The sequence below is a fragment of the Equus quagga genome, chromosome 12 (assembly GCF_021613505.1).
Source record: "Equus quagga isolate Etosha38 chromosome 12, UCLA_HA_Equagga_1.0, whole genome shotgun sequence".
Classification (NCBI taxonomy): domain Eukaryota; kingdom Metazoa; phylum Chordata; class Mammalia; order Perissodactyla; family Equidae; genus Equus; species Equus quagga.
This window is the reverse complement of record NC_060278.1, coordinates 85,666,446-85,682,014: the sequence shown is the minus strand read 5'-3', so window position 1 is coordinate 85,682,014 and position 15,569 is coordinate 85,666,446. Positions and strand designations below refer to the sequence as shown.

The window sequence follows — 15,569 nt, the reverse complement described above, 5'->3', positions numbered from 1 at the left end:
TGAATGCAGTGAAATTCTCTTCTTACTGAAACTAGGCTAGACATAATATATTTGTGCAGGGAGTCAAGAGGCACCTAAGACTGCAAGATGGCTATCAAAATTGAAAATGCATACAACTCTTTGACCTAGCAATCCCACTTCCAGGAATTTATCCTACAGACATTTTTGTCACATATGTAAAATAATATATTCACTATTCACTTTTATCTAAGAAGAAAAGACTGAAAACAATCTCAATTTCCCTTAAAAGGGAATTATATCAATAATATATCCTATGGTGTACTACACAGCCATAAAAAAATAATGTACTGATATGCAAAAATCGCCAAGATATATTATAGAGTTAAAAAAGCAAGGTGAGGGGCCGGCCCAGTAGCGCAGCAGTTAAGAGCGGACATTCCGCTTCGGCAGCCCGGGTTTCGGCAATTTGGATCCTGGGTACGGACCTACACACTGCTTGTCAAGCCATGCTGTGGCAGGCGTCCCACATATAAAAAGTAGAGGAAGCTGGGCACGGATGTTAGCTCAGGGCTGGTCTTCCTCAGCAAAAAGAAAGAAAGCAAGCAAAAAAAAGCAAGGTAAGGGCAAGCCCCATGGCCAAGTGGTTAAGTTCACATGCTCCACTTCACGGCCCAGGGTTTCACTGGTTCGGATCCTGGGCGCAGACATGGCACCACTCATCAGGCCATGCTGAGGTGGCGTCCCACATGCCACAACTAGAAGGACCCACAACTAGAATATACAACTATGTGCTGGGGGGCTTTGGGGAAAAGAAGGAAAAAACAAAAAAGAAGATTGGCAACAGTTGTTAGCTCAGATGCCAATCTTTAAAAAAAATAAAATAAAAAAGCAAAGTGAGTACTGTGTGTATGACATGCTACCTTCATGTAAAAAAAAGAGGGAAATAACTTTACACATTTGTGTTTGCACAAGTAAACACCAGGAGAATAAACAAAAATCAACAGAAGTGGTTAATTCCGGGAACAAGGACTGGTTTTGGGGGAGGACAGCAGTGGGACTAAGACGACTCCTCACCATGAGCCTTTGCACACCGCCTCATTTTTTAACTTTCACTGATGTATAACACACATACAGGACAATGTACACATCATAAATGCACCACTGAATGAATTTTTTACAAACAGAATGTGATGGTATGATCAGACCTGGGTAAGGAAACAGAGAGCTGTCCGGCCCCTAGAACCTCACTCCTTCCAGCCACTCCAACCCCCAAGGAAGATAATCACTTCTGATAGGATAGCTTTGTTTTGCCTGTTTTTGTACTTGACATAAATGGAACTATAAAACATACAAGATATACTCTCTTGTGTTTGACTTCTTTTACTTAAATTGTTTGAAGAATTTCTCATTTTGTAGCAAATGGTTGTGAGATCATTCACTTCCAATGCTGGATGTTATTCTACATAGTGTGTATACTACAATCTATTTTTCTATCTACGTTGATGGGCATTGGAGGTGTTTCAAATGTGGAGTTATCACACATCGTAATCCTGTCAACATTCCTATTCACGTTTCTTAGAGAACAGATTTCTCTAGGGTATGAGCGTAGGAGTGGGATCGCTGGGCCACAGAGTAGGCATACATTCAGCTTTAGAAGCTACTGCCAAACAGTTTCCCAAAGCAGTCACACCAACTTACATTCCTACCAGCAAGGGAAATTCCAGCTGATCTATATCGTTGTCAGCATTTGGTATTGCCTATCTTTTAGTTTTAGCCATTCTAGTGGGCGTGTAGTGGCATCACATTGCGGCTTTAATTTGCATTTTCCTGATAACTAATGAAAGGTGCTCAACTTCAGCAGTCATCAGGAAAATATCAAGTGATTTTTGAACTATGTATATGAATTACCTACTCAAGGAAATACATAAGTATTTTCATTATTTTTAGAAAGAATTCGTGACTCCAGGGCCCTCATTGCAAAGATCAAAGCACAAGGAATGGGTGTGTGTGTGTGTGTGTTTACATATGCATGTGGTTGTATTTAATGTGTGCACACTTGTGTTTTACTGGTTAAGGGTGACTTCTGGTTAACAGAAACTTCTCTACATCAACCAGACAACCCTGAACAGGAAACATGAGACTCAGAGCCTCAGTGAGAGAACTGTGGTCCTGGCTCATTAATGGGGCTCAAAGGCACTTTTCTGAGCAACCATCCAAATCATCTTCCTACCTCCTTCTCCTTCAAGGGAACGTAGTATGGGAGGCTGGTCCGGATCCGTTTAGGAATTAAGAACTGGAACTTGTTTACTCCACTGTGTTGGGATGACCGCTTGTCAGTGGGTATGCAGTAATCCTTGATGTCCCAGATCTAGGCACAAAGTGTGGGTTACTGTAGCAGTGACCCCAACACCAGCTCACTCTGTGGGCCCTCCCCCACACCATTTCTCCTCACTTTAGGGGGCAGTTCTTACTCACACCTCTCAGATACCCAGACATTCAGAGCCAGAAGGGGCCCACGGGATCTCAGCTAGCAGGCAGAAAGGGACTGGCCCAAGGACAAGATACTCTTGCCTCATGTCTCACAATGCATGAAATCAGTTCCAGAGACAGCTGATCACAGATCAGATGCATGGTTGGAGGGTGAAGGAGTTGTAGGAAGAGAATGATGGAGCACAGGACCCACTGGGGAAGGCTTCTTGGAGGCCCTTTTGAATCATGCCCTCCCTCATTTCACTGGGCACATCAGAGCAGGAGAGGGCTTCCAAGGTAACCCACCCTACCCTCTACTGTTTTACAAATGAAACCAGTAGCCAGAAGGAGTAGGGACTAGGCTAGGGCCACATGTGGCAAAGAGGTGGCCAGAACTTGGCTGACGCCAGCTCCTCAATCTTAATGCCAATTCTTCCTCACCTTGATGTGTCCTTTATTATCCCCTGTGACAAGGATGCAGTCATTTTCATCAGTGGCCATGGCGCCCACAACCACGTCCCACTTGTCTTCCAAGTCCACAGGGAACTTCCCCAGCAGGCCACCATTCCCATGGATGGACCAGGCATAGATGCAACCATCCGCGCAGCTGCTCAGCAGGGCGGCTGTGTGTGGCAGGCGAGGCCTGGTCTGCAGGAAGATTATCTGTACAAAAGATGTGAGCCTGCTCAGCAGTGCTGCCTGCTGGGCTCACCCTAACCGCTGTCCACGGTGCTGAGGGGCCACGGCCAATCACCAGATCCAACTGGTCCCCCAACTTCCTGGATGCCCAGTGAGAATGGTAATGGGACACCACCTTTCCTACCTGGCTAGTGACAGGAGCATTTTGCTGGACTATGAGCTCCCTGAGGCTAGGGAACTGTGTCCTTTTTTGTTTAGTACTTTATCCTCAGCAATTGCAATGGTGCCTGACACATGGCACATGACCAATGAATGGTTATTAAATGAAGACACACAAGTTTGATTTGTCCTGGGCTCACACAAGATTTTCTAAGTCCTGTAACTCAACTCAAAGTGATTTGGAGAACGAACTCATTCCTCTTCATACATTTCTAGGTGATATGCTCATATTTTCCAGCCAATTGTCAAGAAAGCATTTTATCCAAATTCTTCTTCAAGTCTTGATTTGACCATGCCCTTTGCTAATTCCCCCCTCTGCTCACTGTCACCTTACATGTCACCCCTGTGGTCCACTTGGGGGCCACTGTGGGAAGTGACTGCAAGACGAGCATGAGAAGAGAGCGCTTACCTGGTACCCACCCTGCATGCGGCAGAGAGTCTGGTCATGGGGGGTGAAGTGAGAGGCCTCCCCACCTCTCCTGAGTCAGAAATTATAGTATGGTGGCTTATGTGTCCCTAAAACAAGTCACTACCACCAACAACAAAAACCCTATTTCCTAACTGTCATAGAGATCTAAAACAAAACGCTCAAACTGCTTCCCATTGGCCCAGGTGCCAAGGTCACAAAACCAGGAGTCCTTAAAGCAACAACGAAGGGCAAGCATTTCCTCACTTCATGCAAGTGTACTTGTGCACCATACAAAACGTGGACAGCACAGACAGATGAAAAGAAATTAAAATTACCCACTGAATCCCAGAAAGAATCACCATTAAGATTTTAATGCATTTCCTTCCAGCTTTTTTCTGATTGCATTGTCTACAAAGACTTTTACCAGATCTTTTAAAATTATGAAATATACATGCATGAATAGACAAATATACCAATGGAACAATAGAGAGGATCCAGAATAGGTTACAGAAGACTATGCTGGGGCCCAGGATAGGCCACCCCAAAATATCCTACAATAGCATACTGATTATTTTGAATTAAAGTTACTTGAAAAACAAAAAGGGCAGTCTGACCCAGCTGTCTCTGTTCCCCTGAAGGCAGGAAATCAATCTCCTCTGTGAGAGGCGCTCTCCCTGCATCCTGATCCCCAGAGCCAGGGATTCAGGACAGAGGAGCCGGCATAAACAGACCTTGCTAATTAACGACCTCAAGCCTAAATTCTGCTTAAATTCTTCACTATTTATGTACCTCAAATCTAAGTGTCTTTGTCCTGTCAATTCCTCACAAATTTTTGTTTCTTTGTGTAGAAGATACATATACACTGCCTGCTTTGTTCACTCTCTGAGCAGGATTTCGCTGTGATCTCCAATATGTACACATTAAACTGGGTTTTTCTCCTGTTAATCTGGTCTTGCATCAATTTTACTATTAGTCCAGCCATAAGAACACAAGAAGAGAAGAAAGGGAAATTTCCCCACTTCAACTGCTATAATATGTATGAATGATGGAATCCTAAGCCAGTGGAGAAAAGGTAAACTGTTCAATAAGTGGTATTTGAACAACTGGCTACCAATTTAGAAAAAGAAAATTAGATTCATACATCACACCTTACATAAAATTACTTAGATGGGACAAAAAACTAACTAAAAACATATAAAATCATAAATGTCTAGAAGAAAATATAACAAATTTTCCTGTGATCTTGAGATAAACAATGCCTTTCTCTATTGTCAGAAAGGAAAATAACAAAGATGGCTAGATAAAAATTAAAACTTCAGTGTGATACCACAAAGGCAGATGAAGTGTAAATATTTGAAAAATACAACAAGCCAAGGATTCATTTCCAGAGCATATAAAGAGCTCCAAGAAATTAATACAAAAAAGAATGGACAAAGCATATGAACAGACATTTAAATTCACTGAAGAAATACAGACGTCTAACAAATATAAAAAAAGCTCAACATCACAAATAGTCAAAGAAATATCAAAAAACAATGCTATTTTCCACCTACCAGAGTGACAGAAATTAAGAAAAGGTTGCTGTCCAGCTCTGGCTCTGTGTGAGGACAAAGGCAGATGCACACGCTGTTGAAGGGAATGGAGACCATCACAGTCTCCCTGGAGAGCAAACTGGCCTGATGTGTACGCAAAGAAGACAATCCTTTACCTTCTAGGTCCTTCTGGCTGGTCTACAAATTAAATTGACATGAGCCAGAATAACAGGAGAAAATCAAAGTTTGATAATATGTATACATGGAAGTAAACCCAAGAGAAATGGCCAAGGTCAACACCTTAAACATCATCCTCAGCTAAAGACAAAGGAGGATGTTGGGGTGGGAGTCAGTTATGGGAGATTACCAGAAAAAGTGCAGTAAACAAGGGTAAGGTTATTATGCAGATTTAAGTCCTTGCCTTCCACATTGATAAGAGTTTCTAGAGATAAGGTCGTCCCCCTCTTCCTGGTATAGAGAGGAAGAGATCTTACAGATGGAGACTTCCCTTACAAATGTAAATGTTTCTTACAAAAGGTAACTTCTACTTGGTTTTCAAAGCTTCTCCCCTATCTGCACTTTCTTAAAAGTAACCAATCCAATTATGTTAAGTGAAATAAGCCAGATAGAGAAAGACAACCTCTGTATGACTCCACTCATATGTGGAAGTTAAACATGTGGACAAAGAGAACAGATTAGTGGTTACCAGGGTAAAGGGAGGTAGGGAGTGGGCACAAAGGGTGAAGTGGTGCACCTACAATATGACTGGCAAATAATAATGTACAACTGAAACTTCACAAGGGTGTAAACTATCATAATCGCAATAAAAAGTAAAAAAAAAGTAACCAACCCAAAATAATCCTCACGCCAAAGAGACATATCTTGAGGTGGCCAATTCTGCACCCCAACGACTGATCACAGCCTGAACTGTGCACACTTGCTGACCCACTAGTCCCACTTCTGGGAAATCTGGCATAACTGCACAGACAGATCCATAAGGATCTCAAATTGCACCATTGTTCGTAATAGTGAGAAACTAGGAACAACTTAAAAGTCTGTCAATTAGGCATTCATTAAGTAAATTACGGCAAATCCAAAAAAACACACTGCAGCCAGGGGCAGATTTACTAGTGAAGTTCATGAAGTTCAAGGCGAAGGTCAAGTTCAAGCCCCTTCTAAGGTCCTGGGAAAACCAGCAACATTTGGTGACTGCTCTAATTGTCAGCTCTGAAGGCTTCAGAATTTGTTGTCATTTGTTTTCTCATTCTAAACAAATTTTCACTTTTGTACTAATTTTTTGTGCATAATTTTGTGTTATTTTTCTTAAAGATTGACTCCCAAATTGTACAAATTTCAGGCTCCAAAAAACCTAGATCGGCCCCCCGTATGAAGCTATTAAAAAGAATGAAGTAGATAGACATGCAGGCACTGAGAGGAGAAGTCGTCTACTGTACATGGCTAAGTCAAAAAAAAGCAAACAGCTCAACTACAGTCTCAAATGCTCCCAGTTTTGTTTGAAAACCAAAACCATACCTGTGTGTATATATAGTATATAGGCATTTAAAAATAAATCTCAAAGACGCACATTTGATACTTTGTAGTAGTCACTACTATACTTTAAGGAAATTTTTAAAGTTTTGTAATAAGCAACCCAAACAACTTGAAATCAACAATCCAAAGTAACATATGCACCCCTATGTTGATTGCAGCACTATTCACAATAGCCAAGACATGGCAACTATCCAAGTGCCCATCGACCGATGATTGGATAAAGAAGATGTGGCATATATACACAATGGAGTACTACTCAGCCAGAAAAAAAGACAAATCACCCCATCTGCAACAACATGGAAGGACCTGGAGAGAATTATGCAAAGAGAAATAAGCCAGACTGAGAAAGACAAACACCAGATAATGTTACTCATATGTGGAATATAAAGAAGCACATGGACTAAGAAACCAGTTCAGTGGTTACCAGGGGAAGGGGGGTGGGGGGTGGGCACAGGGGGTGAAGGGGAGCACTTATGTGGTGACAGACAAGAAATAACGTACAACTGAAATTTCTCAATGATGTAAACTATTATGAATTCAAATTTTTTAAAAAATTTGTAATACGCATACTCCAGATCATTAAGTTTTCCCCTAAAATGGGGTTCCTCATAGCTGCACAGGATTCACCAAAACGATATGCCACAAAGAGCTCCTATTTCTGAACTGCAGAAAGATGAGGCTTCCTCCCCAAGCCTTCCTGCACTGCCCTGGGACAGCTAGAGCTGGCGGGAGTGAGGTGAAAGGATGGTGGCAGCCTCAGAGAGGGCCGTAGGCCCCAAAGGGAGCACACAATTGGGGCTGTGTGGCCAGTGTCAGGAGTGTGCACAGTCAGGACGCTGGGCCCTAGGCAGGACAGAGTGGGACCCGTGTGGCTGGGAGGCAGGTAACCGACACTATTCCTTTTGCACTCTGCACCTGGTCCCTGAAACCTCAAACGTATCCCTCTGCTCATTTTGCAAAGAGCTGCTGGACTGAGGTTGGGCATTCCAGCCTCCCTCAGTCCAGTGGTCCCAATGGTTCTCAACCACAGAGCCAACCACAGAGGGACTAAAGGCCCCTTCAGAAGCAGCTGAGGCTACACCCGGGCTGGGCTTCATACCTTTCAGAGCAATTTGCCACTTCCCACCTCTTTGGTCCTCACCACTAGGGAGAGGGCCCAGGACGGGGCCTCATCTAGAGTGTAAGGGACACAGCTGTGCCTGGATCCATGTCCTTGCCTCCTTCCCAGTGCCCTTTCTGCCATACCCCACAGTCTTCGGAGGCCAGACAGAAATGGTAAGAAGGAAGACCAGACAGACGAGACACTCTCCCAGGTGTCCTTGCCCCAGCCCACTCCCACCCCTCGTCCACTAAGGAAAGGCCGGGACCAAGGGTGACCCAAGAGCTCTGGACCCTCTCCAGGGCACCATCCTGAGAAGTGTCACTCTATCTGCCCCCCAGCTCCTCAGAGGGAAGAGACTTTGCAGGTCAAGGAGCAGTGGGGGTGAAGACAGAGCTCTTAGGAGCCAGGGGCAAGGGTCAGCATCAGAAGTAAGCCCACTTCAGACAGTGCCCAGTACATGGAGACGCTCAATGAATAACTGTGCCCTGACAGGACGAGGTCACCAACCCAAAGGTGGGCTGTAAGTCCCCGATCGGATTCACAGGTTGAAAGAGACGGGGTCTTCTGGGCAATTCTGCTTCCAGGAATCCATCCTTTTGATACTCACACAAGTGCACAGAAATGTATGCACAGGGGTGTCCAGTGCAATGCAGCATGTAAAGTTAAAAACTAGAACTAACCTGCCTATCAGTGGAAGACTGGCTTAACAGTTTATGATGCCTCCAAACGATGGGGCATGGTGCAACTATTAAAAAGAATTAGATAACAAAAGAATAAGCTGAATAAAAATTGCTGGTGTGAAAATATATCCAGGATATACAATTAAACAACGAAAAAGCAAGACAGCTATAATTTAGCTATAATTTTATGTCACTGGTCTAAAAATAAAAAGGACACAAGCTAAACCAATCTGTTAGCAGTGACTGTGACTACTGTGGGGATGGCATGGACTGTGGGGAGACACAGGGGACCTTTAGTTTTTACTTTGCACACAAAGTAGTTTTTCTTTTCTTTCTTTCTGTCTTTCTTTTTTTACCAATCAGCATTATTACTTTTTAAAGCTTTTTTAAAGGGATTTTTTCTTTGGTGAGGAAGATTGGCCCTGAGCTGACATTCATTGCCAACCTTCCTGTTTATGCTGAGGAACATTAGTTAAAGGCATTTTTAAAAGAGAGGAGGGGCCGGCCCTGTGGCTGAGTGGTTAAGTTCGCACACTCTGCTTCAGAGGGCCACGGTTTCACCAGTTCGGATCCTGGGCATGAAGACGGCACCACTCGTCAAGCCATGCTGAGGCGGCGTCCCACACGCCACAACTAGAAGGACCTACAACTAGAATATACAACTATGTACAGGGGGGTCTGGAGAGAAGAAAAAAAGAAGATTGGCAACAGATGTTAGCTCAGGTGCCAATCAAAACAATAAAAATGTAACAAAATAAAAGAGAGGAAACCACATTCAGAAGGTGGAGGAGAGAATATCCAGCCCCTCAGAGCCCTCCACTCCCCCACCACAGGACCCGGCTCTGCAGGGCACTGCTCCCCTGTTCCTGAGTGCCTGGTCTCTGGAGCTGGGTGAGGGGGCACTCCTGCCCACCCTAACATAACTCTGACTTGTATTTTCACTGGGCTCACGTTAAGGACTTAGGAAACCTAGTCTCTGAATTACACTATCTCTGCAGATTAAAGCCGGAAGGGGCCTTAGGGGTCACCTCAACCATGGTGACACAGCGAGGGGCATCCAGGGTCAGAAAGGGGAAAGGCACAGGAGGAAGAGAGAAGAACAGAGGACTGGATGCACTCATGTGCTGTACCAAACACCCTACAGAGCCCCAGAGGGCATTTAATGGGATTCTGGGAATGCTGCTTCTCCCACCTCCCAGTCCAGCCCCCCAACCAGGAGGGGACACTGGTCACCTCCCTAGACAGAACCCCCATACCCAGGGAGCACCCCCCAGACAGAGCAGCCCTGAAGCCAGAATCCTCAGCAGCACCATCCTCTCCTCCATGCCTCTCCAGGCCCTGGGGAGAACCAGGCTGGGCCCCTCAGGTCCCCCAGGCTCATAGACACTGCATTTCCCGACCCCATCCCAACAGTTGACCCCCCGGCTCACACCCCAGACCCTGCCTAAGCCTGGACAACCTTCTCCACCGATGCATTGGACTGCAGCGATATCTTCTTCATGAGTTCCCCTTTTCTCTTTTCAGCCTCTGTTAAAAGTGACTGTGTGCCACGGGGCATTCTTGACGGCTTGGGGCTGCCAGTGTTGAGAGGTTTCTGGAAAGCAAAATGGGCCTCCAAGGTCATCATGAGGGGGTCCCCCTACCCTACGGGGGAACAAAGACCAGAGGCAGATGCTGAAAGAGCAGCCACCCCAGCCCCATTGAGTAGACACACCACGCTGTGAAAGGTACAGCCAGTATCTGACAGATCCTCTGATCCACTCTGAGGCTGGCAAGCCTCATTTTAAGTTACCAGCAGCTTCCACTCTCAGAGCAGAGACCTGAGTTTGCCTTTGGGGAAGCCCCCTTCTCAGTCCCACAAGAGACAGATGGCTAAAGGTGAGGATCGTGGGGTGTATATACCCAAGGTTCTAGAAGATCTGAATGCAGTGTTGCGGCCCTAATACTTCGAAGGTGGTAGGAGCGTCTTATAGTAACGTACAGTGTGAGCATCTCACAGCAGAACCGTGTTCTAGCAGGTCATGTGGGATCCAGGTCTGGGCTGCTATGCCTGACTAGGATTGCGTGTTTGGGGAAGGTGGGGTTTCTCATTCAAGCCTCAGCTCCCAGGAACTGGAATCAGACTTCAATTGCTGAAAGAATCGGACTGGCTCCCCAAGCCCCACCCAAGATTACTGTACTGAGGGTCTGAGGCCAAACCGCCCCTGTGAGTAGCGAGAGCAATTCCCCTGCTCTTTCCCCTTACTCCCCCCAAAACAGGACCATCAGTCCAGCCTGGAAGGGTTAACCATGGGGCAGAGACCAGGGCTCAGAGGAGGAGGGAAGTGGTTCCCCTGCATCTGGGCCTCATGCCCCTGAGCCCGGTCCCCAGGGCAGTGAGACTTGCTGGGGGTGGTAGGCAGGCCCAGCGCCTCCTCTCTACCGGGGCAACGTGAGCTGGAGGCCTGAGAGAGCAGCCCAGGACCTGACCGCTGGTGTAGGCTCCCTGGATTGTCTTCCCTCCAAGTCCCGGCCCCAAGCTTGCACAGCCTGGGGTCTGGCATCAGCCGTGCTCTGGGAAGAGACTGTGCCCAGGCTCGAGGCAGCAGAGCAGGCTAGACACTGTGGGCCTAATCAGGAGGGGCCTTGTCCGTGCTCAAGACAAGGGAACTGACGGACCTAAAGGCGCTCCAGAAAAATCTCCTCCAAGTGAGAAAACAAACACACAACAGCAAACTCAGGGGTCTGGAGAGTGAGGGTGGTGGCTGGGTTCGGCACTCGCTCCCACCTGCAGGGGCACAGGCCTGTCTGGGTCCTTGTCTCTGGATTGTCTCATCACCGGGGGGGCTGACGTCAGGGTCCGTCTCAGGTTGGCATTGGCCACAGTCTTCTCACTGGAGTCCTGGGGCTGCTCTGAGCTCCTGTGGGCCCATGTCAGCTGCAAGCAGGATTTGCTGGGACAGTGCATCTGGCCCAGGAAGTCGTCCGCCACTCGCACCTGTGCCACAGAGTGAGCAGCCTGAGGCACTGCAGTGTCCCAAAGGCAAGCGCAGAGTGCCTGGCCCCACGCTGCCACCACATGGCTCTCCAGGGGCCCCAGGGCTGGCTTCCCTGAAATGCAGGACCCATAAAGGCCTTGAAACAGAGCTTATAACCCTGAGTGCCCCCAGGCAAGAGACTGTTCCCATGAGGAACTCAGTACCCCCGTCTGTAAAATGGACAGTGGTTTCCAAATGTTTTTGAGGTTGTTTTTAATCTTAAGGGAAATTCCAAAGTGTAAGATTGATAGAAAGCTGAGCTCCTCTGGGAGAGGCCCCTGCAATAGGCTCCTAGCCTCTCCCCTCAACACGTTTGGAAAACTACTGAATGAGGTGGCCTTTAAGGCCCCTTCCAGCTTTGATCTGCAAAGATACAGTAATGCAGAGACTGTATGGGTTTCCTGGCGCCCACGCGAGCTCAGTGAGCCTGGAGTGGTAACATGTAACAGCAATGGGTAAGGTGTGAACCACCTTAAGGACAGGGTAATCTACCCGAGAGAACAAGACAAGCACACCAGGCATGGAGTCAGACTGCCTAGGTTTGGATCTATCACTCCTTGGTTTTGTGACCTCAGGCAAGATGCTCAACCTCTCTGTCCCTCAGTTTCCTCACCTGTCAACTGAGGAGAATTAGAGAAACTACCACCTACCTACGTAGCTCCCAATCTCCTCCAGAACAAGTCCCCCAGTCCCCTCTCCTTCCCGGGGTGCCCCCTACCCCCAGGCCCACAGCCGAGAGAAAGGAGAGAGGAGGGGTGTTCCTGTTGACCATACCCTCTTGGGCGTCAAGGGCAAGGGGCTCTCAGAAGCATTGAAATTGAAGATGGGCCTGAACATGCTGACATTCCAGAAGAGGATGTCCCCGTTGTAGGAGGAGGTCCCGAGGAACTGGTTCTGGTACTTGGCCATGCTCAGGACGTCCTCCTTGTGGAAGGTCTGCCAGTGGTAGGACAAGAGCACTGGCTTGGCCTTGTGGAACCTGCACACATGCCAGAGGCAGGAGAGCTGAGAGAGCAGCCTTAGTGCTCCCCCGGGGAACACCGAGGCCTTTAGGATTCTGGGAGCCGACTCAGAGGAGGACACTCAGGCGTCGGAGCAGGCTGAAGCCCTGCCCCACCGACCTCATTTACTAAGCACCCACTGTGTGCCTCCTATAAAGGCCCTGTCCTGGGGCTTTACAGAAACTAATCTTACAGATTCACCCCATTTAGACACTCGAGCAAGGACTCAGGTTTAAAGAAGGGGAGACCACGGCCCTGGAAAGGCCCTTTGGAGAGGAAGGGGCCTTGCACATGCTGTTCCCCTGCCTGGAATGTTCCTCTGTCCCAAGCCCTCGCTGCTTCACTGAGACCTCTCCTGCTCATTCTTCAGATCCCACTCCACCCACGAAATCCTCAGAGGAGCCTTTTCTGACCACCTAAGGCGGAATCAGATTGCCGTCTCCTCCCCGTAGAAACTCAGCAGACTTTATCGATAGAAATGAAGTTATTTGATTAGTCTCTGCCTCTGACTAGAAGCCCCAGGAAGACGGAGACTCCATCCTTGTTTATACCCAACCCCAGCACCTAGCACAAAGTCTAGAACATATCAGCCTCAAGAAGTGATGAAGAAATCCATCAGTAGATGAAGCATTGGACATTACCCATCACTCATTTCCTGCCTGGAGTTCCAACCAGCAGCAACGCCAGGAGTGAGGAGCCCATTGGAAGTAGAGAGAATGGTCAGCTGCCCTTATCCACCCACACGCACCTTGCTACTCACCTGAAACAAGTGATTCTCTTACTCCACCCAGTCACGTAGAACACATTGTTCATATGGACAATCCCACTAATCTGTTGAAGATGAAAGAAAGAATGCTAAGGCACCTCAGAGAAAACGGCCCGGGCCCTGAACGTCTTCCTAGCGGTACCAAGCAAGAAGTCCAGACTCTCCATGATGACGAGAATCCCCCAGAGGTGGTGCCACCATCTATTTCTCAGAGTGCTCTCACATCCCATCATCTCACTTGATGGACTTGGAGGAGGCAGACAGCGTAGGCATCCATGTGCATTATTTAGGGGGATAACTGGGAAACAGACAAGTGACTTGGCTCAGGTAAGTAACTGAGCGATAGGATCTGGACCAAACCCCTGGCTGCTTGGCCAAGTGCTCCTTCTGAGCTGGTTAAAGGGCTGTGTCACAGGCGTTAGTAATGGGCTCAAGTTCCAAAGAGGGACTGCTGGCTTTGCTCCATGCCACACCCACAGACTATCCCTAGAACCCTGGCAGGCATTTCCCAAGGAGGGGTGAGCGTGGGTGCCTCTGAACCCGACCCCAGCTAGAAACGCAATCCAGAGCCCTCAGCCGTGGGCTAAGAAGAAAGGAAGGAGGAGCCGACACTTGTAGACAGGTACTAAGCACAGGCCCTGTCACCTATCATCATTTTATAGGTGAGGACACAAAGGTTCAGGGAGGCACAAAGCCAGGCTGTCTATGCACAGCCATTCAGGGTGGCACAAAAAATACTATGTCCCCGGGTTATGGGAGCTGTGCTGTGCTTCTCAAGAGGCGCCCCCGGCCCTGGCTGACCACCCGGACTGACCTCCAGCTGATCCTGGGAGGGGAAGGTCAGCAGGCATTCGCCGATGCTGTGGTTCCACATCTTCACGGTGCCGTCCTGCAAACCTGTGAGCAGGCACCGCTCCGACTCATCCAGGGACATGGCAGTCAGCTCCACGTCCTCGTCACCGGTCACAGAGAACTCCAGCATCCTCCTGCCCGTCACCATCTCCCACACGCTCACTATGCCACTCAGGCAGCCACTCACCACCTGCAGGGGAGCACACGGCTGGGGCTCCTGGTGAGGAGAGCGCCCCCACTCCCAGGGGCGGCCTCTACACGTCGGGCTGGCTTTAGACTGAGAAGACAGTCATTCAGGGCCCCTGCTGCAGGAGAAGCCCCTCTTGAAACAGGCCTTCCTCTGCTCTGTAGCACAGGGCAGAGCAAACTGGCACAGCTCTTTTAGAAGACACCAATTTAGTGAAATCCCCTTTAACTTAGAAACGGCATTTATCAGAATCTATCCAGAGAAAATAACCTCTAACTTGGAGAAGACGTTTACTGAAGCATCATTAATCATAGGAAAAACAAAAAACGGGAAACGCTAACTGCCCCCTAAGTAGGAAAACGCTGAGAGTAAAGGATGGTCACAGGACTTGATGCAACATCTACTGCCCCCACAACCAGAACAAGGCAACAGCAGCAGGCGAGGCTGTTTCAGAAGACCCCTCCTGCTGAGAACATCCAGGAAAGCTGGGGGAGGGATGTTTTTGCAAGCTGGTTGAAGGCACTGAAGAGCCCTAAGGTATGCAAGATGGTGGTGCCGGAGCCAGGATGGGAGGGAAGCCCAGAGAGGTGAGCTCTGGCCCCGTGTGGCCAAGGGTAAGGCAGCCTGCCCTGCCTGGAGCGCAGGCCAGAAAAGAGGTCACCATGGGAGTGGGCAGAGGGCCCAGGAGCCCTTTCTGTTCCTACACTTGAGAAACCATGTGCTCAGCTGCCCTGCCTGACCCAGAGATCTCTACTCAGGACCAGGGTGCTGTCTGTGGCCTGCGCCTCCCTCCCTTCCCACAGTGGACAAAGCCGAACGAGGGCTTCCCGGGAAAATGGCACCCAGGAACAGCGCCCACCCTGAGAGCCTTGCAGAGCAGCCACACCCAGTGTGCCATCTTACCCACCGTGTAAGCAAGGTGGCTCCTCCAGAACAGACCCGAGGCAGTGGCCAGGGGCACACAGGCCTGGAGGAATTAGGATCCGCTGACCAAGCAGTGGGGCTCCGACATCCTCTTGGGCCGGCCCCTCTGCAGGGCTGCCTCTCGTCCGCACCCTGCCGCCCACACCACCATCAAATCCCCACCGCCTGTCCTGACCACTCCGTGGACAGGATCTGGACCCAGCGGGAGGCTGCGGTGCCACCCGTGTCACCGGCACTCCCGCCAGCCTAAGAGGCAGCTC

At 48.6% G+C, this 15,569-nt stretch overlaps 1 protein-coding gene across 5 annotated transcripts in view; it reads right to left on the bottom strand.

Moving 5' to 3' along the window:
* EFCAB8 (EF-hand calcium binding domain 8) overlaps nt 1–15,569 on the bottom strand; it is a 65,048-nt gene that overhangs the window by 20,320 nt on the left and 29,159 nt on the right. For 3 of the 5 annotated variants that reach the window (XM_046679950.1, XM_046679952.1, XM_046679954.1), the window contains 7 exons: nt 14,161–14,388; nt 13,341–13,411; nt 12,354–12,558; nt 11,330–11,539; nt 10,022–10,156; nt 2,872–3,093; nt 2,192–2,329 (listed from right to left, as the gene is read on the bottom strand). In XM_046679950.1, the coding sequence (XP_046535906.1) occupies nt 2,192–2,329; nt 2,872–3,093; nt 10,022–10,156; nt 11,330–11,539; nt 12,354–12,558; nt 13,341–13,411; nt 14,161–14,388 (1,209 nt within the window). The remainder of the gene's footprint in view (nt 1–2,191; nt 2,330–2,871; nt 3,094–10,021; nt 10,157–11,329; nt 11,540–12,353; nt 12,559–13,340; nt 13,412–14,160; nt 14,389–15,569) is intronic. The other 2 variants (XM_046679951.1, XM_046679953.1) reach the window with 2 other exon arrangements.